We start from the raw sequence: 24688 nt of genomic DNA, 5'->3' as shown, positions 1-24688 counted from the left end.
GACCTCTCAGAACTTACTTGAGAAAATGCGACATACCTTGCGGTCTGTGGCCTGCGGGTATAGACAGTAAATGTAGTCAGTGTGAGGATCATCAGTTTAGAGCAACCTCTTGGAACAAGTTGTACAGGCTCTAAATGATCCTTTTTTCTCCTTTCCAGACATTCTTTAAAGAATGAATTTGAAGATAATCCATAGTAGAACAGAATCCAGAAGAATTCCTAAGAACAAAGTTCTTTAATGAAGTTAAAAAACACAGTTTGAGCAGAGCTCAAAGGAGACTCCCTAGCACAACGTGCGGTAGAAAATCTGAGGGGCAAAAGGTTCTCTCGGGAGTGTTCTAGAGGGTGAGGGGCTCTGATTGGTTCAGGGACAAGTTTGGTCTCTTTTACATAACGAAGGTTATGGGTTGCAAAAGGAAAATGGGCCTAGGCCTCTTTTCAGTTTGCTGTACTACTAAGCATTGCTTTTTTATGTACCGGAGACTCCCGTCTCGACGACGGGGAATGATTCAGGTATGTGAATCTATGAAAGCTCCAATACTGGAGTAACAAATACTTTCCCTAACAAAAAGCCACACCTCTCAGCATTGTCAGTGCTCGCCGATAGACTGTGGCCATATGCTGTACTCCTCCTACGCACTTTCCCGAGACCTTTGTGGTGCCTTAGGGTCCCCTCTGCATGGATGGGTGACGAGGAAGGCTAGCTTCTCTTGCTACAGCGGAGCCATCTGGCTGACCGGAACGGGCACAGCAGTGTCCATTGTTTCTACTCCACTTCTTCGATCAGTAGCTGCCATGTTCTGTGTACGATAACACCATGATAGGACTCAGTCTGTATTGCATTGGGGTCCATCCTTGTGGAAACCTCTCTCGTTCCTTTCGAGTATGCATTCTGTAACATATCCCACGTTTTAATGTGTCGGAGATTCTCGCTTTGCCTCCAATTGTGCCAAATGCACCTCAGGTATTGAGGGGATTCCATCTACAATGTCCTAATGTTTCCCTAGTCACCCTGGTGAACTCGAAGTGCTGCATGGACTCCCTGTTTCTGGGGGGCATGTCACTATCCTTTGAACCTTTTCCTCATCTCAGTAGAGAAGTGTGGCTCAATGGTTAGAGCGGCAGACCCTGATGCAGTAGTCTGGCCGGGACCAGGGTTCAATTCCCGCCTTCGCGGGTCTCGGGCTCAATTTCCTCGGACCTGATAATTCTCGCTTCGGTGCCTATTCTAATCATGAGTCTCACTCTGCACCTCTGGGCAATAGCTTGCTTAATCTCTACAACGGCCCCAACAACGCTGAGGATGCCTGACTTCACCTTGGGGGTGCCCTGGAGTGGGCTCCTCACAGGGAAAGGCCAGGAAGGGTTCCTCGGTGGTATTCGTACAAGCGCCGAGATGCCTACGGGTAGTCGTGCGCTATACAAGTACGTAATCATTTCATTTAATTTCATCTCCCATAATTTACCCCTCGATGGAGTCCTCTGAGGCAAGCCCTAGCGGAACATTTTCTTTTAATTCCTGCAACATGCCCGATAGGGCCCTCCTCTGTGGCATCTAAAGCTCTACTACCTTACAAGCATGTCCCCAAGAAAGCCCCACATAGCGGCAACCTCACCCTGGTCAAACTGTGCACCCCGGAGTAGGAGTGTTCTGTGGCTCTAAACCGACCAAGTACTCAAACCATCTACCATCAACAAAACCATGCCCAAAGGAAGATTCTGTAAGAATTGTTGCAGCTGTTTAATTCATGTGGCTGACTGGAGCTTCATGGCGCTGTGGTCTATGCTTGAAAAAATCTGATGTTTCAAAATTCAGGTATAAATGTAAGTATTCTTAGTTCGAAAGTGAAGCAGTTTCGAAACACGACTGGGCTCCGTCATTTAACCATAAGCTTTTGGTGAAATGACAGAGTTCATTGGTGTTGTTTCGCAACTGCCTCACTTTTGAGGGATCATGTGACTTCATTAGGTATGAAATAATTTAAAGCACAGCCCTACCTACAGTTAACGGAACGCTGAATGACTCGACATCCAGACTGTCCCTTTAAATACACCGTCCCGCCCTCTAATCCATGTAACGTTTTGGATGCTAGCCTTGAGCCAGAGAGACTTTGCGAGCATGTTTGTGCTTTTGTTTGATTTGCCCGCTTCGCATTCCTGTGTCGTCATCACCGGGTGGTTGGGTTTGAATGGAAACCGCGCCCCTTAACTGTTATTCATCAGCTGCTAAGCACCAAAAATACTTCTCTCCCAAACATATTTGATTGGTGTCCATGCACCGGCCCAGGTTTGCGTGTGAGCAGCTACTCGGGTAGTTTGTTTGAGGCGAGTGAGTCACACACAGCATTGTTTCCGTTTTATGGCGGTAGAGCCCCCGCGGTTACTTTCTCTCGAGTCATCATGGTAATAACATACAGGGCCCACCCGGTTTCATCATCCTGCCTTAGAGCTTACCTCACCTTTTTTCTGTGGCGCCTGGCAGGGCTTCAATGAACTAAAACCAGAATTCCGTGATATTTTAAAAATAGTTTCGTGGAGGTGGTCGAACGAAACTCATTGGGTAGGGGTATAATACAATAAATGTCATATTGCATATTATGCTGCTAGATGACAGATTGTATACTGAAGATGTTTTACTCGGAGGGTTTCGAAAATGTTCTAGAAAGATCTGCATCTTTATAAGATATTATATGACCTTTGCTCCTTCTTTCAAATTAGATTTTTTGGTCACAGAGACTTGTAGCAAAAATGGAAAGAAAATTAAGATTTGTGAGGAAATATGCTTGGCAAGTCTATGTTCTGTTTTAATCTCCATGTTGAAATTTTCATGTCGAAAAATCCTTCTACTTGGCTTTTTGGCATACATCCGAAGAAGCCCCAGCTATTTATCTTATTACAGCCCAGTTATTCAGTAAAAGGGAGAAAGTAAAGTATATTGGTGTGATTTTTGGCTCAGACTTACCTCCAAATGTATTCAGTGGTCGAGTCCAACGCTCAAAGGGATCCTAGTGTTCTAAGAAATGAAAGACAATGTCGAGCTTGGTAGATCCCCAGCAATGCAATTTTGAGTGAAATTTAACTAAAGGGCTTCCCGAGGAATGGTCAGGTTGAGGTTTAGGCTGTTTAAAATTGAAAAACGACAAATTGATAAGTGTGAAATCCAGGTTCAGAGTGTAAAAAACAAGTAAACATTTTTAAAATTCCCAATACTTTTCTTCTTTTAAAGGCCAATAAAATGGTTTGGGCAAAAAATGTGTTTCAGCCTACCATGAACCAGACGAGGAAGATGGAAGCGAAAAGAAAGGCGGACAGGGTCATAAAAAGGAATAGATGTAAAGATGGAAGCAAGGGAGATAAGAGAAAGTGGGTAGTGGGTTTATATGCGATAGGGTAAAAAAGAAAGAGGTAGTGGGGAGCAGGCCAGGGGATGCAAGAAAGAGAGATGAGAATAAAAGAGTGGAAAACCAACAAATGAGGGGCAGGGAAGTAGGAGGAAAGGGATCAGGCTGATAAGAAGGGGTGGATTATTGAGAATGGTGGGGTTGGAAAGATGCTCTTTCGTGTAAGGCCATGTGCTTGAGACTCCATTGGTACTTCTGTGCATGACAACTAAGGAGTTTTTAAGTTTCATGCAGCATACAACCTTTAAATTAGCATGTGGAATCAAAACGTGGTGTCAAACACATATCAATCTGCCAAGAAACAGTTTTCCATCAGAGCTTTATGCTGTCTTTTGGGTCCACATTCCACAGTACCTTCTTTCAAACAAAAGGGTGTTCGAGGTAGTGCGGTATCTTGTGCTTAAAGTCTGCAAATGCATGTCCATATTTGGATTAGGTCTCTCCTGGCCTGCAAATAAGCATAGCCTGATCCACCACTGCTCTTCTTTTATATGGTCGGAGACACACTATTCTTAGTCCCCATGGTTTTACATTATAAAATAGAGTAATATTCAGGATTTTGGAGGCGGAGATCTAAAGACTGTGTGCCCGGTGTCACTGCACCTGCTGCACCAATGGAAATTACACCCCTGGAGTTAAACTACCTTGTCTTTACTCTGGCTCTGTGGTGTGACATTGCTTTTTATACCAAGGATGCCTTTTAACCTCACCCGACCCTGCTAGAATCACCATATGGCTTTTCACTTGCACTCTATTAATTAATGTCGCCTATGTGCTTGCAAATTAGATGTGGGCACGCCTCAATGATAAGAGTCTCTGCTCATAGCATAGTGGCTCAGTAGACTAAGGCATCCACTGCAGGGGTCTGTGGTGCACTTCTTGGTCAGAGGTTCCAAATCTGGTGGATCCACTCGGCCTTTCATCCATCCGTTCGAGGTCAATAAAATGAGTGCCATTGAGTTGGGTAAGGATAAGTATGTTGTTCATCACCAAGATGTTATGTGTTAACTTCTAGCTGGTGGGGCCCAGAGAGGCAGCAGTATGGAAGGTAGTATTTTCAGTACAAATTGACCAGTACAAAAGCAGATATTAAGGGCAACAATTATGATTGTGTGAATTTCAAAGACGACTTGGTCTTGCTGTACGTGAGACACTTTAGAGTAAATGTGAATTTAGTCGTTGTTGTTCATTTCCCTGTTTTGCTTATTTAGAGACGGTGACTTCAGATACAGGCGACACCCTCAGACTTGACAAGATCAATTTGGAGCATCAGGAGAGCATTAAGACACCGACAATCACCTTCAAAGTTCAACAAAATCTGGGTATGTCTCCAACAGTTGTCATATAATGTGTCACGTTTGTTGATATTTATTGAGTTGACGTCTGACTTTAGTGCTTTGTCCTGCATGTTCGTTTGTATGAATTCATTCATTGTTTAAAAGTAAACACTAACTATAAGCAATTATACCTTTTATTTGTCAAAGGCAAGTAATACATCAGTTTTGCAGGATATGTACAAGATATCATGTATAACACCATACATCTTCAGATTTTAAAGATTTTAAATGCCCTGGTGTGCTATAAACCCACAGATTTATCTTCAACAGATTAGTAGTTTCATGAAATCCGTGATATCAGAAATGAGATGGTTCCCAGGCCCACAGGAAGTTTATCTTTTTCCTTTCTGTGATCTTGAAGTTGCCTTTCAACAGTCAGCAGGAGTGGTAACCGCGTTTGTCACCCATCTGACGCGGTATCTTTTAGGCCATGCGCCTAATCACCTAGTTTGGAAGACGCTTTTAACCAGAGCCTTTTTCCTCAAAGTATTAGACTTCTAGTAGTGATCCGCCTAGTTCTTTATCTCAATAAGGGAAAAGTATGTTTCTCACCTTTTTGTCCATTCTTTTTCTTGTTTACGTCCTCTCCTGAGAAACAGTAAAGGGTGGACACTGTATTTCCCTTATCTCCAGTACTTGCGTCAGTGTCATTTGACAGTCGTGGTCCGTGATCACAATAGCACGTCATCTTTCCAACATGAAATATGCATTGTAATCAAACAAGTCACAAGGAGCAGTAGTCCTACTACAGGATAAATGGCCAATCCTACTGCGGAGTAATCTACTCCACATGAGTGTCTATTGTAAGCTGAATTAATGGGTTTCTTTCCAATGAATACTCACTGTGATATATTCCCAAGTGTACAAAATATTCCCAGACATCATATTCAAGTGGGAAAAAAATTCAACTCAATAAGTGTCTGCCGGAGTGGTTCTGACTGCAAAGCCACATAGGCACCACCATTGGATGTGAGCTTTCAGCTTCACAAACACTCGGCCACGTGCCTATGACTCGAGCAACCCACGCCATAGACTCCAGGATCTCATCAATGGTATTATTTTTTACTTTGTCGCTTCTTTTTAAATAGATTTTGTAATGCAATGTCACTCCCTAAAACGAGTTTTAAGGCTTGCACAAAATTACAGTCATAATATGTTGGCCTCTGATATGGAATCGGAACATGACACTGAGGATTATGATTCTCCCAGTTCATTCATTCCAAAGTTCTGATGAGTGAGAGCCTATCCTTTTTTTTGGTCCTCACTAAGACGGGCTTCTATTCTTGCTTCACCTCCCAGGGGCAGGAACGTGGCTCAAAAGGATTCACTCTACAGTAGGTCCTCTGCCCACTCACAAGAACAATAATAATAATAATAATAATCCACATTTGTAAAGCGCACAATCACCCGTAAGGGTCTCTAGGCGCTGGGGGCCGTCGGGAAGATTAAGCGAGCTATTGCCCAGAGTCACATGGTGCTGGGCTAACCTCCCGCCGGAGCCGGGGATCGAACCCTGATCCCCAGATTCCAGCGTCAGTCGCCCTGGCCGCGGCGCCACACCTCTCCCACAGAACAAGAAGAAACACTACAAGCCTTCTTCCATGTCCTACTTGTGGCTCTAGACCACGGAGCTCGACCGGTATTGGAATCTCTGGTGCAGCATTCTTCAGTAACATTTAAAGATCTCAACACTGCAACCTGTTCAGGCATCCCTTTCCACCTTAACTGGTGCCAAACAGGTGTCCACTTTTATGAAGGTCAAGCCTGGGTTGTAAGGCAAAAAATCATGACCTTGAACTTTTCAGTAAATTGCTAAGATGTTACAACACAAAGTGCTGCTCTGCCATTGACGCCTGTACCTACGGCTGCAACCCAAACAATGGTAAAGGCGCCATTGTTGGCTTTGGTGTCAGCCAGTTGCAGCCCCTGTGCCTCACCATCAGTGAATCTTTCTGGTTCGGCACTAATCTTAAAGCTGTCTAGAACAAAACCATTCTGGTTTGACTTCACTACGATGGTTAGAAGCAGGAAAGCTCCTAAATAGCCATTGCTCACTTAAGATGCTCTCTCAGAAGGGATTTGTAATATTTGATGAGGCGTTTAATGAACAGGATCATCCATATTTCCTCTTCGCCTCTTTGTCAGCTGTGATACAGAAGAGTCAAAAGTTGATCTTTTACTACCTCCCATGAACTCTAACATCACCCTGCTTGGTTATTTACAGACCTCAAGTGGAATAGATCCCTCGCCTGACTTCCCTGTTCGATATGACACACTCTACGAGAAATCCTCAGTTGTAGCAATCTGTCCTTATGAGGATTCTTGGTTCAGTGGCCATGCATTGAGAATGTCTTGCTCTCTGTAAAGAGACTCTGTTGAAGATGATTCCTGTAGCGTGGCAGAAAATGTCTGGCTTTCGCCATTAAGAGGTGAAATGTAGACAATGCCCTTCCTCTGTGGATCCAGCCGTTGACAGAATTAATTAGACAGAAGTGAGCCTAGTTGTTCAAGCTGCTCTAGGAAAGACTTACTCTATTGAAGGAAATTGAAAAAGTAGCATTCTAACGAGGCTTTGACTTTGGTGGAATATCTAATAAGGAATACAAGCAGCCCAAATGTCTGTGAACCTGAGGATTAAACATGTTGAGAATAGTGGTTGACACACAACTCATTCAAAAGAAAAGTTAAGTATGTAGTACAGCAAAGTTACTGTAACTGGTATGTGTAAAATATTTCGGAGGTTCTAGACTCACAAGGTAGTTTATTACAACATAAACCACATTACTGAACCATAGGTGTACAAAAGAGTAGACTGAAATGACTCGTGCAAGAACCCACGTGCAAAACTGAGTGAAACAGTAGTGCAAAGGTACTCTACTGTGGGCTCATCAAGAACTAGAGTTTACTTGCATTGTGATAGGGCTGCCAGTTCTCCTTTTTGAGGATCTGTCAAGCAGTAAAATTGTTTTTGATCAATTTGTTTATGAAATAATGCATGGTGTGCCCTGACTCCAAAGATCTGTTTTGCCCACTTTTAGTCGTTCATGCTGTGATGGCCTACTCCTCAGCTTGCCATTTTCATCAGACCCTTCAAAGTGGAAGATCTTGTTTGGGGAGTCTGCCAAAGATTAAGAATCATCCAAAATTGTATACATTACAGGGTGCAAATTATTTACCTACGGTAATGATTTTTCGAATGGAGGTTTCCTCTTCCTCTGACTTTTGAGCTGCCTTCCTCATACACCATCTGACGATCTTGCATTCATTTTAAAAGGATTTTTGACTGGTACTTTTCTAAAGACATGTTTTTAGTCTGATCTCTGTGGAGTTAGGTGAAGTAATTACCCTCAAATGCAGCGTGGATTCTCTATTAAATTTAGCCTCTTCAAGTCATCACCAAGGTCATAAGTAAAGCAACATTCAGGAGGCTAACCGAAATGACTAACATGCTAATAGGAAGAACCGAAGGGTGATGACAAGGGAAAGAAAAAGGTTAAGGTACGAAAGGTGGGAAATCCCTAGAGGAAGAGCAGTATAGAGAGAAAGGAGGAAAGGGGTAGAATAAGTGCTGCATTTTCCACACAACTGCTTAGAAAAGCTGTTTACTTAAAGTCAATAATTTGCACAGGATTAGATAACCACAACATGAGGAAATTAAGATGAACGTGCATCATGTGCACTGCCTCATGCTTTTACGGAGTAGATGTGTCATATCCTGTGGCGCGGTGACTGTTTAGCTGAGCGGTTCAGCAACTCTTGCGACCCATCTGTGTGGTTAAATATTTGTATCTAGATCCCATCCAACTCCTGGAGTAATGTCAAAAGATGATGAAACCGTGAGAAGATAGATGGCAAAAACTGTTATTTGTGTGAAAGGACTGAAGTCCCTACGGAGGTTTTAGCAATGGATAGTCATCCGTCACAAGTGTACTTAAATATCAATCAGACCTTCAATCTAGAAAGCGCCATCCTGCGCAGACCACCTATTATATGAACTCTGTAAGGAAGCCTGCTTTCTCCTTCAGGAATGGAAAATGTAGGTATCCTGCTGCATACATTGACTAATAATGGAAATTAATGGTCTATCAAGGATTAACTATGGATGACCATGTTTTGGCTGTGTTATTGAAAGTACATGTGATTGGAATTAACTATGGTTGGCGAGAGGATGCGAAGTAATTCAAAGTGCCATGAAAGAAAGAAAATGGAGCTTAAAGATTGATTGGATCAGTACTATGGTGGGATTTGGTGAATGCCTGTTGCATGCTACTCGTAGGCTTGACAAGAAGATGTCTCATGCCTTGCCTAACATGGCATGGGTGTCACCTTTTCTACTTCCTTTCTTTGCATCCTGAGCCTGATATTCTTGTGAATAATCTTGCCGTAGTTTCCCAAGACCTAACAGGCTGTGCTTCCAAGCTTTAAAGTCTCCTCCTGATGTGATTCACCATTAACCAATGTTACTATTAACTTAAAACATGACTTTTTTGCAAGCTTATGCCCATGCCTAATAGTTATTCATTCTCTCCTAGGGTTTCCGATATCAGTTGTGTAGCACCAAGAAAATGGGTGTTTGAGCACTTTACAAATAGTTATAACAAAACAAGTGGTAGTTTCTGTGTGAGAAGCTGGCCTGGTATGTGATGTCCACTAGTGTAAGTGGGCACCTTGCATCAGTCCAGACAACCCTTATGGGGATTTAAGAGGTCTTAGACAACCTTAGAAAGCTCTCTAAGTGGAAGCTGTGGAGAGCAGCCTTCAGGCTTAGTCTTGAAGGAGTGTAAAGCAGCTTGTTTTTCCAGAATGCAATCTTATAGTGTAGACTAAATGAAAAGAACCACACAAAGTGTTTATATAAATATGTATTTATTGTTTAACACTATCTGGTATGTTACAGTATCTCCCACACGGAAATATACACAAAGCACACAATACTTTAGCAAAGAAATCACAGTAAATAGCACTAATACACGGTGTGCCCCTGGGGGGGGGGACCAAACCATATACTAAGAAAGTGGTATAAGAACCACGACTAGAGTTAGGATGATGCTGAGAGGACGTAGAATTGCTGGGGACCCACAGAACCACCCAAGGTAAGTAGATAGGGACCCCACGGAGAGCGTGTGCAGTGTGTGAACATGACCGCGTGTCCATACAAGTCTATGTGTAAGTCACAGTTGGATTTTTAAAGATTATGAACCCTTCCCAGTGATCCCTGAAGAAACCCAGTGGAAGACAAAAGGTTGGAGATACCTTGGTACCTAAGTTACCTATCCCAGGAAAGTTGGGTGCATAGGTGTGAAGTGGCGTCGGAAACCGCAGTCGTACCCAAAGGAGGACTTCAGGAAAGTGCCGCTGCTGGAAGAGGAGATAATGTCCGGAGGAATCAAAACGTTGATTCTTGAAGGGGAGTACCTGAAAGCAGAGGGGACAGAACCTATGTCACTCAGGGGTGACTAGGAGACTTGGAAGACTAATGCCCTCTGATGTCGGGTGCTTCAGGGGTGATGTTGATGACCTTGTCTCTGCAGCTGTGGGGGACCAAGCGACGCTGAGGATGCCCAGGAGGCGGGTACGAACTGTCCCATGAAGGATGTCGAGTTCTGAGGGGTTGGTGTCCGGCGGGAGCACAAACACGCCTTGGCAAATGCAACCCACGCAGAAAGTCAAAAAGGTACAAAATTGGGACCAGCAAGGTCCAGGAGACTCACCAAGATCAGGGAAGTCAGGGCAGGCCCAAGCAATCAGGGGAGCCCAAAGGAAGCCAATGTGACCTTGAAGTGGACCCACAGGCGTGAGGCCTTGGAGTCGCAAGAGGACCTCAAGCAACTCACCAAAAGATGCAGGTCATGATGCACATGATGCAGTGTAGCCGAAAAGTCTGGTCACTGGAGGTGCTCGAGGTTGGGGCTCTTCTTGTAAAGATGACAACAAGCCTTTGCTTTACAACCCCCATGAGGACTACTGGCCTCAAACTCTGTGAGATGGTAGAGCAGGCCTCGGAGCTGTGGAAAACGCCCACGGAGTCCGGAGGTGCTCACGATCTGCAGACCGGTCAACTTAGTTGCGGTGCCTGCGAATGCAGGGGAGTGACTCCTTCACTCCAAGGGAGATTACTTTGGTTGTCCTTGATGCTTCACAGGTCTTAGAAGGTTCTTGTATGATGCACAGGCACAGACGATGCAGCAGACAGGAAGGGGAATGAAGTCAGGCCCAAACAAAGTCCAGCAAAGTCCAGAGTACCCAGACGGTAGAAGCGCAATGGTGTCTGATCTGAATGTTATCCCACGGCGAATTCAGGGACCTACACCCAGGTAACGCCTAAGTACCCTAGGGAAAGAGTTGGGACAATTTAGGGGACCCTCCCAGGGGAAGATCTGGACAGGGGAGTGTTTGCTCCCATGTCCTTTGTCCAGTTTTGCGCCAGAGCGGGAGTAAACGGCTTCCAGGTCTGGTTTAAACTGGACTATGCACAGGGACACCAAATGTGCCCCTCATGCAAACTTTCTGGTGCTGCCAAGCTCACCCACCCAGCCCTAATACACTAAATCCTGTTTGGGAGGAGGTCACGCCTCCCTGCGACAGGATACCTATCGCTCCACCTTCCTATGCTTGAGCTTGGCTCAGCAGCAGGAGGCAGAAATGTGTCTCTGGTCGACAGCAACCATTTTGTGCTGTCTGAGTCAAGAAGGCTGGTACCGGGAACACGGAGAGCCTAACGGAGGGCTCTTCCAGTGCTTGGAATCGTACCTCCCACACCGTTTACAGTGGGGGTATGAATCCAACATGTTTGATACCAACCATGATAGGATTCGTTGCAGCCATTTTTGAGGAGGTCATCACGTAATTATGTGGTGCCTCTCTGTATAGTATATGGCTGCTTCACTGACAACCCGGGAGAATGGACTCCATATGCTGCAGGGGTGTCCTGCTCATGCAGGGTCACCCTCTCACTTAGAACCAAGCACCCTGCCTTAGGGATTGTGAAGGCCAGCTGTAGGGGTGACTTATAGGTTTTAAGTGCAGTGACCCTTAGATATAGTGTACCTATATCTTTAGTAAGTGGTGCAAGCACCAACTTACACAGACTGCAATGGCAGGCCTGTAGTTCCAATTTGAATGGTCTCCCATGGGTGGCATAGTACATGCTTCAGCCCATGGGAAACCTCTGGGGTACCTATGCCCTGGGTACGTGGGTACCATATACAGGGGACTGACAACAAGGGTACCCAGTATACAATCTGGGATGTACCTAAGTATTGAACTTACCAATTTAGGGAGAAAGCAGATAGACCGGGGTCCTGATTAGCAGGATCCCAGTCAAACTAGTCAAAAACAGCATCACATCAAGCAAAAAGTGGGGGTAACCATAAGAAGCAGATCTTGCTTTCCTACAGCCTGATTTGACAAACTTCAACTGCAAACAATGTTAGCTGCATTATCACTTTTGAGCGTACTTATTCTAAGTGTAGTTGAGTCTGATAAAGTATTCACTTCACTCAGTATGTACCACCCTGATAAATATTTGAACAGTATAGAGTGACTTATTAATGTGGTTAGCTTGTCAGTATTTTTTTTATTTATTTACATCTGTTCACACATCTTCTAGGTGTGCGTGTGTGATTGCGTTCACACGTGCATGTGTATAGTTTTCGTTAGTATGGGATAGAAGGTTAATTGAAACCACTATATTGAGATTTGGTCACACTTTGAAACACCAGTTTCACATAATTGATTAATTTTGTCTTGATTATCTTTTCTGCTGCAGTGAAGTATGTTTTCTGCAAAGAATGCTCTAAAATGTAATGAATCAGTTCCTCAGCGGGCAAAATATCGAGCTGAAATGCAAGTTTGTTAAATTTATGGACCACTTTCTAAAGTTTTGTAAGGCATATAGAACCATATATACGAAATTTCCATTTTGCATTTCCTAAAGAGCGAATCACAAGAAATCGCATTTAGGGAATGCAAAATGGAATGTACAAAACCAGACATTTCCTACAGAGTAGGAATCACTATTAGGAGACCGCAAATTAGGAAATGCAAAACCAAGGTTGCCTATGGGCCTAAGGCTCCACTTCATGCACCCCCAAATAAATGTGGTGCACATGTTAAGTGCACAAATGACCTAGGGATATGTGCGCTCTACATTGCACTTTAACAAATGTATTTTTGTGCATTTTTTTTAAATTGCACATGGTTACCATCGACTTCAAGTCGATGGTAATAGCATTTCCATTTCGGAAATGCTTTGTTCAGGTGCTTAGCAAATAGGAAATCCCTATGTGCGATTTCGTATTCTACTGGGTGGAAATCGCATTTTGGGATTCCCTATCTGCCTTTGTACATATGGAAAGGCAATTTAGCATTTCTTAACGGACCGAAACTGTGTTTCAGTCTGTTAAAAAATGCAAAATCCTCAGGTACATATAGCCCTGACTCTCTATCTTCCAATCAAATCATGTGACTTACAACATTTATATCCTGGTAATTAGTTGGTTTTATCCCGTCCTTTCTTAGACTTAGTGAAAAATATTGATAATTATTTTAATGAACAGCTTTACAATTTTACCTAATATTATGCAGGTCGTTTTTTAAAACTACTTTTTATAAATGTATATTTTAATGGTTTTTATCAACCATGCAGAATAAAGTTGTTGTAAGTACACATTGTATCTTATGGATTTAACACAATACGCTATTACAGACTGGTTCTTGGAATTTCAGGTAATGTCATTCATAGTAATTCAAGGTTGTTGTAAAGTTCAGCCTTTCTAAACAGACACTGTCTCCTATTTACTAGGTTAAGGCTATTACCTAGAGCCATGCGAGGTAACATTGTTGAGCTGGGGAGATAAACAAGATATTTTCTCTCTGTAATGTCTTCTTTTTTTCTATGAGGCTTTTTAAAGGGGATGTCATGCTAATTGTAATCCCATAGATAGCTTCAGGTCAGCCTTTCAGTACACTTGGGCTGATAAGCTCGCTCCTGTTTACTGATCAACAGCAATAGCCTAGCACATATTGTGCTACAGTACGGCTTACATGCCCAAACTCATCCTGGCCGTTGAGGTACAGAGATATCCAGCAGCAACAGGTTATCTGCCAACTCAATCCAGCAGACTGGACTGGACTGCAACATTAGGCTGCAGAATTTTGGCAATCAGATTGAACAAAAAAAAGTTATATTTGCACCTTTCTACAAAAGGTTAACACTGTTGGGATGAGGTAAACACTGGGCTGGAAGTGGCTTCTATAGTCTGGGAGCCTCCTTTGAAGTTTGCTTTAAATGGAAAAAAACCAGAAGGAACCCTTGGCATTTTTAGAGTCTGGTGAATGGCAGACATCTGTAAAAAAAAACCTGAGGATGTCGTGCCCACTCTAGTTAGAGTGTATTGATGTCTAAGCTCTATAAATAGGGTGCATGTGACTTCCGCTGCTTTTTGGCAGATGTCCTGCATCTGTTTGGCTCTAAATCAGGCCCTCTATCATGGATGGCTACCACTTGAGATACAGCAAATCCTCAACCATCTTGAGAGAACCACTCCATCCCTGGTTATCCTCTGTTCATGACACTTTCAAATACATTTGAGGGTCCAATTCCTGTGGAAAAAACACAGACATCCAGTCCGACTATCAAACTTTCAACTCTCGTACAAATTTACAAGATAGGGACATGGTTGAACGTTTAAGCCCACTGAGTATCACAGGACCAGTGAGAAGAGCCTGGGGGTGTTCATCGTAATACATAGTGTCTGCCTCATCAGAATCTGGCCTGCCTACTCCAGGACTGTTCCACTTTTCCCCATGTTTGAGGTTAGATATGACATCCTCCATTACTGAACACATCAAAGGCCGTTAGGAAATGCAAAAGTGGTTGAAGGCCGCACCCGTACCGGTACATACAAAGCACCAACCACAATATATTGTGTGGTGGCTGAAGTATCATAGCAAGAATATTGGCTGGATTGGTAAAATCCTAATAGGTTGGAATGTTCAATATTTCTTATTACATAGCTTAGCCAGTGTGAAAATGTCCGTAAAATGAAAGAATAAATATACCCAAGGTGTGGAATTTCATTAAATATCCCCTGTGAACAATTTGACCCGGAGCACTTTGATATCCAGAGGCTTTAGCACTCCCTTATAGATGATGAAGACCCGAGAGAGGCAAGATGGCGTCCACGCTGGACGTGTGAGTAAGCCGCTCCTGTCGGACCTCCTGGGGCCGAGGTTGCTCACGGTGAAAAACTGCTGGCTATCATTATTTTTTACCTCCGCTTTTGGCTGAACTGAAGGCGAATTGAGGCTGAGTCGTGGGCGAGAAGGAGAAAGGATAATTCTCTGTAGCCGACGCTGTTTTTCCACAGACCTGTATGATTGCCGTTCGCACAGCCGCGGCGCTGGAGGCTTGAATTACGTTGAAGGATCGATGGGCGTTTCTCTGGAGGCAGGTCACCCGACACACCTGGAGCGCGGTATCCCGCGCTACACTGAGCCACAGCGGCGTACGAGACGCTCCACCGCGGCGGCAGCAGAACACGGCGTTCTGGAGGATGGGGCCAAAGGGGCGAAGAGGCCGCGCGCAGGGAGCCACCGCCGAAACAACTGAAGGAGTGGATGGCACGAAGGAGGTACCCTCGGCAAGTAAGGCGACCGAGCATGGGACAGAGAAGGCTGCTGCAGTGCGACCCAAAGAGGGGGAGGCTGTCAGGAAGAAAATACCGGAGATGTTTTCTGTTATAAAAGCTAAGGAAGTTGATAATCTGCAGTATACTAGGCAGACTGAGACTCTTCCAATGACTTCTGGAGCTCAGGAGGTAGGGGTGGAGGGCAGACAGAAGATTGTTACAATTCAAGCTGTTGCTGCTGTAACACCCCCCGCACCCGTATTTGAAATGAATGGCGATAGAGTGAACGCTGAGGAGAGTCTGAGTAATTCAAGCATCGCTTCTTCGCAGGCCTTGACACCTTCTGGGTTAGATACCAACGCTTTATTGTCAACCATGGAGGAAGGCAACTTGGCAATCGAAGGCAACTTGGCCTCAATAGTGAATTTGCCAAACAATGATGGGATAATGTCAGCCGTTAGTGGCGATACGGAGTCAGCCGATTTTTACTCTTTATCTGACCGATCGATGTCATCTTCTGAGGACTTAGCTGAATTATATGCTAATCGTATGAGTATGGAGGATGGCAGGCTGGATGAAGGTAGTGATCACAGTAGCATGAACGCTGACTTATTCGAGATAGAGGGCCCAGAGCCAGGTAATGTACGCAAGCTACAATTGGGTGCAAAAGATAGGGATAACGGCGCTCAAGATTAAATTGAAGGCACCAATGGTACAGCAGCTGCTCCTGACTCAGAGTGGGAGGACATATCATTGGGTCTGATTTATCAGACGATGATGCAACATAGAGATGAGACACGAGAGGATAGTTTGAGAGTACAGAATTCATGTAAGAAGTTACACAACTCTGTAAGACGCTTGGTGAAGTCACACTCTGAGTTTTTGGCGAGGGCAACTGAGGCAGAATCGCGTATTTCGTCTTTAGAAGATGAGGTAGCTCAACAAAAGAAGACTATTGACTTGCATATGGCCACTAAGGAGGACATCAATTGGAAAATTGTGGACATAGAGAATCGCTCTCGCAGAAACAATTTGAGATTTTTGCAGATCCCTGAAGGGAAAGAGGGGTCTGATGCACGAGGGTTTATCGTCACGCTTTTAAAAAAAAGCAATGCCAGATGCTATCAAATGGGACTGGGATCGGGAGGTGGAGCGGGCCCATAGATTCCCATTTAAAGTTAACCAGCGTGATCAAAAGCCAAGAGCCATTCTAGTGGCCTTTAACAGTTTTCAAGCCCGTGAGGAGATATTCATGAAGGCTCGACCAGATAAAAAATGTTGTGCTTTAGACTGTAAATTTTTTGTGAGACCTGATCTGTGCAAACAATCTGTTGAAACACGATGGCAGCTCCGGCAGCTAATACCAGAGTTTCAAGCTAAAGGGGTACAGGTGTATTTGATGTTCCCAGCTAAATTAAAGGTTATCCACAGAGAACGCACAAGATTTTCACAACTGCCAGTGCTGCCAAAGAATTTTTGGGGTCATTGTAATTTGCGAGAGCTATAAACAGTGAATGTCAATAGAATGTAGATAGCAAAGAGTCAGCAGTATCTGTATATTACTTTCTGTTTCTTAGTTTTGGGTCATCACCGGAGAGCAGTGGGACTGAGTAGGGTGTAAAACTTGATGGATGATACCCCGAGGGGGACGACAGGGGGATGGGGGCAAGCTCGCATCACAGGACCATAAGTCCTAAAGCCTCTATAAAGGGAGAAGGGAAGGGAATGGAGGGGGGGGGAGGTTGATCGGGGGCTAGGGGGTCGTTGGTGGAGGGGGGCACTGGGGTTAAAGGGGGAAAAATCCATGTTGGGGTCAAATGACTGTATAGAATTGACAAAAGTCACAGATCTATTATCAAAGTACTAGTCGGGGGTAGGATGGGATATACCAAAGTAATAATAAATCATGTAAGTGGAGAAATCAAAGATGATGGGAAACAACTGTGATGGCTAGGAATATTAAAATTTGTTCTTTTAACGTTTCGGGTCTCAACAATATAAATAAAAGGAAGAGGATTGCCTCTGAAATTCGTTTTTTGAAACCGGATATTTTGTGTTTGCAGGAGACTCATCTCCCTTGGGAAAAAAAGGGGCTTAGCTGCTGATTTAGGGTATACAGTGTTGGCAGCATCTCAGCAAACAAGCTCAATTAGAGGGGTAATGATTTTGATCAGATCGCGTTTAGGTACGCTTGTACGCAGTCTAACGGATAGGTGGGGTAGATGGGTGATAGTGACATTAAATATAGGAGGTACACACATAACGATATGTTCAATTTATGGATCTAATTTGGATGAGGGGGAAGTATTTGAGCATTTAAACTCTGAGTTGGTTGATTGGAGTTCTCCCTTGATTGTGTGTGGTGACTTGAACATTAATTTGGCGGCTGGTGAGTTAGATGCTGGAGCAGAGAATTATAAGCCTCGTGTTTTTAAAGCATTATATAACTTAGTTAAGGATTACGTGCTGGTTGACATTTGGAGTAAAAACTATCCAACATTACCAGGGTATACTTATTATTCCTCACCACATAGGAAATTTGTTCGCCTGGATTATTTTTTTACGTCAACTAGCATTCAATTCAATACAAAGATTCAGCTATACCCCAGGGTAACATCGGACCATTCCCCACTGATAATTGAGATGGCCCATGTTGGAGAAATGAAACAAAGTCGGAGCTTTTCGTTCGACAGGAAACTTTGTTTGGATGAACAATACAGAGAATATATGGGTAAATGGATTGTAGAATTTATACAGAACAATAGGAACTCTGCTAATGTTGAGATAATATGGGATACTTGGAAAGCTTGTTTCAGAGGGGAAGCGGTGAGTTATGGACTTTATCATCAAAGTCAGCAACGGGGGAAAATGCGGGACTTGTATGATCAGCTGTGTAAGGCTGAAGAATATCTGATTAAAGAAATAGAGAAGGGGGATAATGCGACTAAAATCCAGGAGTGCGAGGGGTTAATTGCTAAATGCCGAGCTAATATCACAGGAGTTTGGTGTGAGGAGATAGCTCGGAAATATCTTACATATATGGCCCTAAAATTAAAAATGAAGGAGTCTGCTCGCCAAATTGCGAAAATGCAAGATAAAAATGGGGTTATGTTTGAAGATCCAGACAAAATATTGGAAATATTATACCAGTTTTACACTGAGTTATATACCCATCAATCTAACTTATCTCCCTGCGATTTTTTGCATGAGGTCATATTTAGCAAATTAACAGATCTTGAGAAAGAGGCGTTAGATCAGCCTTTTTCAATGGAAGAACTGGAAAGAGCAGTCAAAACTATCCCGAATGGGAAGGCAGCTGGCCCTGATTTTATTCCAGGGGAGGTGTACAAATGCTTTTTTGAACCTTTAAAAACTCTTATGTTGGAGACTTTTAGAATGGCACAATTGGGGAGAGCTCCACAGTCATGGGATGATGCATCAATTGTTGTTTTCGCTAAAAAAGGGAAACCCCCAGAGCAGCCCGCCTCATATCGGCCCATATCTTTACTAAATTGCGATAGCAAGATTTATTCAAAGATGCTTGCAAACCGCATGGCTAAGGTTAAAACACCTTTAGTATCACTGATTCAGCATGGGTTTATCCCAAATAGGGGAACTGTGGCACATGTTAATAAGGTGATCACTTTGATAGACATAGCAGAAACCGAGAGAAGAGACTTGGCATTGATATTACTCGACGCTGAGAAAGCCTTCGATCGTGTAGAGTGGGCATATTTGTGGGCAGTAATGAACAGAATGGGATTTGGTAAAAACTTCCTGAGAGCTATTAAGGTATTGTATAGCTCTCCTAACGCGAGAGTTGTAGTTATGGGCCGAAAGTCGGAAAGGATAGTTATCACAAGAGGTACACGCCAGGGGTGTCCCTGCTCCCCACTTCTCTTCGCGTTATTTATTAATCCATTTTTAACTAAACTGCTGGAGTCACCACATATTAAACCATTCATTGCTTCAAACATACCTCATTCAGTATTCACGTATGCGGATGACATAGCTATCATTACCACTGATCCTGGGCAGGCAATGACAGAGATTGAACGCTTGGCCATTGATTTTGAAAATAGCTCTGGCTATAAGTTAAATGCCGCAAAAACGCAGGTGCTCTGTACAGATAGCGTTCAATTTAACGATTATAGGGTTACCACCGAAGTGACATATTTAGGAATTACAATCAAATCTCATACACAAGAGATAGTGGACGTTAATTGGGGTAAGACAATGCAACAACTCAAGCAATCCTTAGATAGATGGGGGAGACTCCAATTGTCCATAATTGGGAGAGGCAACATTATCAAGATGAATGTATTAGCCAAGATATTATATTTATATCGCAGTATTCCCTTAGAGATACCCTTAAATCATATTTATCAGTTGCAAACTTTATGTATAACATTTTTTTGGGCACCCGGAAAAACTAGGCGAGCATCGAAATGGTTGACTTTGCCAATAGAGAGAGGTGGGCGTGGGATTCCGGACTTTGTGTTTTATTATTATGTTTGTTTTTTACAAAGAATGAGAATCTTGCTGACTGGAAAACAAATTGAGGATCCGGCAGAATCCCCATCGATATTCTATCTATTATTGGGGGAGCATGCAAAGGGATGTTTGTTAAAAGAGTTAGAGGGGAACTACTACAAGCACACCCGTTTTAGGGTGGTCGAGGCTGGATATAAAGTTTGGAGAAAGGTCGTGAGGATCATGAAGCTAGAGAGAATTTTGTATCATACTCCTCTTTCAGTGGGGAAAATACTTCCATCGATATTCTGGGACAATGTAGCGAAGGAATGGAGCAAGAAAGGGGTGGTCAGAATTGGAGATTTATATGAGGCGGGCAGAATATTCAGATCTTTTTCAAATATGGGTAGTAAATATCAGTTACCTCATTGTTTTCTTTTTTAAATATCTTCAAGTCAGAGATTTTTGTTTAAAGAAACTAACCAGACCCACTCCTAATACATTAATAGAGGCAATTCAAACAAAAAAAAGGATTGGTATGATATATCGGTTGCTGACGGAATATAAACCTGACGATTTGAACAAATATAATGTATACTGGCTGAACCAGCTAAAGGAAACCGATCTAAATATTGTAGATACTATTTTGATGGCTAAGGATATGTGTTTGTCAGCCAATCTGAAAACTCAGGTATATAAGACTATATTTAGATTATATTATACTCCCAAACGAATGTCAACATGGGGGCCTATGTATGATGGAAAATGTTTTCGGCGTGGAGGGGAAGATGCAGATATTGTTCATGTCTTTTACAACTGCCCTAAACTATCTTCTTTCATCTCTAATATAGAAAGGTTTATATCTTTAGTAATTCACTATCCGATTAAAATATCCCCCGCACTTATATTAATAGGGGTGGGGCAATGTGTCAATGAAAACGTGAATTTGTGCAAATTCAAGAACTTTTTATTTGTGGCAATGACCATAGCCCGGTTATGCATAGCTACAGAATGGCTACAACCTGAAGCACCGATGTTTGAATTTTGGAGAAGGAAATTGTTTAATGCATATGAATTAGAATGGAATCTCTATGCTCTAAAGGGTGTTAGGAAAAAACGAATAGGTATATTGATTTGGGGGGTACTTAAAGAGTATTTAGAGGAATAGTTTATGGCTCTTGTATTTTGTATATGAATTTGGTAATCCTGTCCTCCCCGTTCCTTTCCGACAATTTTGTAAAAAAAAAAGATTGTGGATGTATATATTTTGATGCTGTGAATGTATTATTTCTTAAATGACCCAACTGTGGCAATAAAAAAAAAATAGATGATGAAGAAATGTGCTATTTTTATCTTCATCCAAATTCTTTAAAGTTGAAAAAGTTATGTCTCTGACATCTTATGGTCACTGTACAGTATCTTTGGCAGGCAAAATAGCATCATAAAGGACCGATTCTAGGTGAGGCATAAGTGCATGAATACCTTTATCCACGTTTAAATTGTGTTGTATAGTATTGCGTTGTGATTATATTTACATAACAATTACTATCCCTGATGAGGCATTGAAGTGATTTATGGTGAGTAGTACACTACTCTGGTACCCAAGCTTTGTGTTTAATATAGCGGTTCTTGGTTAGTGAGTTTACTTCTATCCTCTTACATGCATTGGCCATTTTAGTTTGTGATGGGTTCAGTGGGTCTTAGACGCCATATCTAGCAGGGTGGGGATATGTTAGTTCATTCACATGATTGGTGGAGCGAATAAATAGAGTGGAGGTCATTGTTAGCAGGAAGTTGGATATGTTAGTTTGTGCGAATGATAGTTAAGGTGAATAGATAGGGTATACAAAGCTTAGAAGATTTAAAGATTGCAAGCAAGGGATCATCAGTTTTTTAGAAGCAAGGGGTTTTAATCTGTGGGTCGGGAGGGGCAGTTAACACAGGTGGTTAGAAAAGCACACCAGAGGACATGCAGCTTTGTGTAAGACTTAAATAAGAACATGCAGTTTGGAACAGGGTTTGAATAGGGGAAGCAAGGCGTGCAGAATATTGTATATGTTAGACAGTCATAAATCAAGTACTTTTTGTTTGGTTTGGGGATTATGCAATACAGCAGGAGGACGTTTGGTGGATGCCATGCAATCTTGGGCAGGTGTTAGTGAAAAAAAGATAAGCATTTGTGTGGAACGATTAACTGTGGTGCTAGTCTGAAACTAAAGTCTTATTTTGGATGTATCTGTTGATGTTCATCCTGGTGACTTTAAGACCTTTGTGGTGTATTGCCTTGTGAGTGATAAGGAATATTTGGAATAAAGAACTTCTTCCAATCATTAACCAGTGGAGAGCCTTCATGGAGTAGCACATATGTTTGTATGGGTCTTGATTTAGAAGTAAACTTTTCAATTGAGTTCTGAATTCTCTGGAGCCATCACCTGGTTGAGAAAGGAATCATATGATACAGACCATTTGTGTAATCCTGCTTATTGATTCACAGAATGTGAATTTCCATTCGAAAATGGATTTTCAATATGAGCAAATCTACTTGTAGGGGTGGGTTTTGAACGTCCAAAGGTGGGGACACTCTTCCAGCTGTGAACACCCACAGACCTAATTTTGTGTGCATTCCTTAACTTTTGCAGGGTACTTTTCCATCCTGTAGACAGTTGGAGTTACACTTAGGTCAAGGGGCGCATTAAATTAGTAGAACTGGAGGGATATAGGGCAGGGCATTCTCTATGAGGACAAATACATGTTTGTGGAGAAAAGAGATATTTTATAGTCCAAATGCACTTCGCTGTGTCATTTCTACATGTGGAAATATACACGTACATTTCCATATGCACAATTATTTACTCTTGTAACGACTCCTAGTAATCTGAAACAGTTGCCAGTTCACAGGGTGTACTCCTGGAACCCTTTGAGAATAACAAAAAAGTTGGACGTTTACTCAAAAGCTGTGTGTAAAGCTTTTTGAGTAAATATCCGGCGGAATTTATGCATGAGGGCAAAATAGTTTACTCCTCTTTTACGATCCAAATAATTCACTACCCCAATCCAGGAACAGAGAAGCAAGTAGGCCTTGTCCTGTTGGCTCCTAGTGTTCAACCGTTGTGCTTCCATGCCACACATACCTTTTCAGGTTTCAGAGCTAATGTGTGTTTGTGCAACCTTTGCAGAACAACCTGTGATACTGACACGCTTCCAAAGCAAGCAGAACTACTCCCTTGGTGCTTTCCCCACAGGGAAGGATTGCATGGTCTGTTTCTTTTACCGATTAATGGAGTGTATAGCTTTTTGAGAAGTGTTTTAGACAGCTGTGTAGTTTTCGTTTGTGATGTGAAGCTAATTATAAAGCTTACATCTCAGCGAGGAGATTTAAGGTTGCATGTATGTCATTCCTAAGTGATCACTTGTACGCCTTTCCTTGGCTGACGTCTCTCTCTCTTTTGTTCTTTTTCAGGTGTGGTTCTAGCAGCTGCATGTGCCCTTCTGGCTACTGCCATCTCTCTACATTACTACGTCAACTAGACTTCCGGGCTAAGGAGGGGGTTGGTAATCACCATGGCATGATTGACCAGTCTTTACATGCCTGTACATCTGATTGCAGGAGTAGCAGCTTTCTGAGACGCGAGCACTAGCAACCAGAGTGGGTGGCACAAAATATTTGCTAGGTGTGTCATGGTGAAGCAACCGGCTGCTGTCTTTTAAGAGCGGACGGAAACTCTTGGTGACTGTGCGCCAGGCATTTGCTCCTCCCATGAAGGCATATTTTAACTTGTTGAATGGAAAGGTGCTCTCTCCACCACTCCAGCAGGCTACAGAAACAAGAATTCGAAGTGAAACGACCTGGTTTCAAAATTCTGAACTGTACTTTTGCACCAGAAGAGAGAGTATGTCTATGCTCCATTTTCTTTAGATTGTTTTAAGACTGCGAGTGATGAAATTCTCCCTGTGGACATTGGTGGCAGATGACCGTACACCCTAGAGTTTTCAGATATCGGCTGCCAGCTAGATATCTATATGGTCACAGAATGCCTGTCTGAGGGTTCTGGAGAATCATAATACTGAGACATTGACTGCTGCTAAACAGGTCTTGACGGTGCTGGTGACCCATTCTCACAATAAGCAGTGCATCTTCATAAGTATTTTTCTAATATAATGGCAAATTAAGAGTATGGAAAAGGTGGTGACAAAATAGCATTAAACTGCTTTAAATAAAAATCTGAATATAATTTAACCATTCTTACTCACCTAATACAGTGCATGAGGCTCCAACTTGCTGCGGAGTTGCAGGCAGTGTCTGGCTTTAACTGAGTCCCTTCTTTCAGACTCCCAATTGGGAAGACTTTTCAATTTCCTTTGAATATCTCGAGTGAAATTTTCCAATGAGCCAAACTCTCCATGAACAAGCAGAAACAATCAGAGCATCCATTTTCCTGTGCGTTGTTCAGTCAGTTGTAGACACTTACTCCGCCAACCACCAAGGACATGAGTGGCAATGACCAAAGCTGACCACTCATATATTCTGTAGGCCAAGATAGTGTGCTTTGCATCATTGCCTTTGGAGGTACTGAAGTGGTTCCTCAACCACACTAACAGTGCATGATATTTTATCCTAGAAGCACTGGGGAATGGGTGTATGCCCTTAACAAGCAAGTCAGAAAGAGGCCAGTCTGTCTTCCGATTCCTCATTAGAGATTGGTTGACTTATTCCCTTGGCAACTAAACTGAAAGCAACTCCACTTCCCGTCTGTCTCTAGTTTAATCGAACAATTATAATAACAGTAAACATTTATTAGCATTGTAAGAAGTTAACATGCCTTTTCGAGGACATGAATACATAGGTT

The 24688-nt window shown here is 42.8% G+C and overlaps 1 protein-coding gene across 3 annotated transcripts in view; it reads left to right on the top strand.

The window, feature by feature from the left end:
* Window positions 1-24062, top strand: part of ODR4 (odr-4 GPCR localization factor homolog) — a 237167-nt gene extending 213105 nt beyond the window's left edge. For all 3 annotated transcript variants that reach the window (XM_078642589.1, XM_078642600.1, XM_078642610.1), the window contains exons 13-14: window positions 4612-4722; window positions 23302-24062. In XM_078642589.1, the coding sequence (XP_078498715.1) occupies window positions 4612-4722; window positions 23302-23369 (179 nt within the window). In that variant the 3' untranslated portion in view covers window positions 23370-24062. The remainder of the gene's footprint in view (window positions 1-4611; window positions 4723-23301) is intronic.
* Window positions 24063-24688: the final 626 nt, after the last annotated feature.

Source organism: Lissotriton helveticus, chromosome 1_1 (genome assembly GCF_964261635.1).
Source record: "Lissotriton helveticus chromosome 1_1, aLisHel1.1, whole genome shotgun sequence".
NCBI classification, from domain to species: Eukaryota; Metazoa; Chordata; class Amphibia; order Caudata; family Salamandridae; genus Lissotriton; species Lissotriton helveticus.
This window is presented reverse-complemented; position numbering and strand designations above follow the sequence as displayed.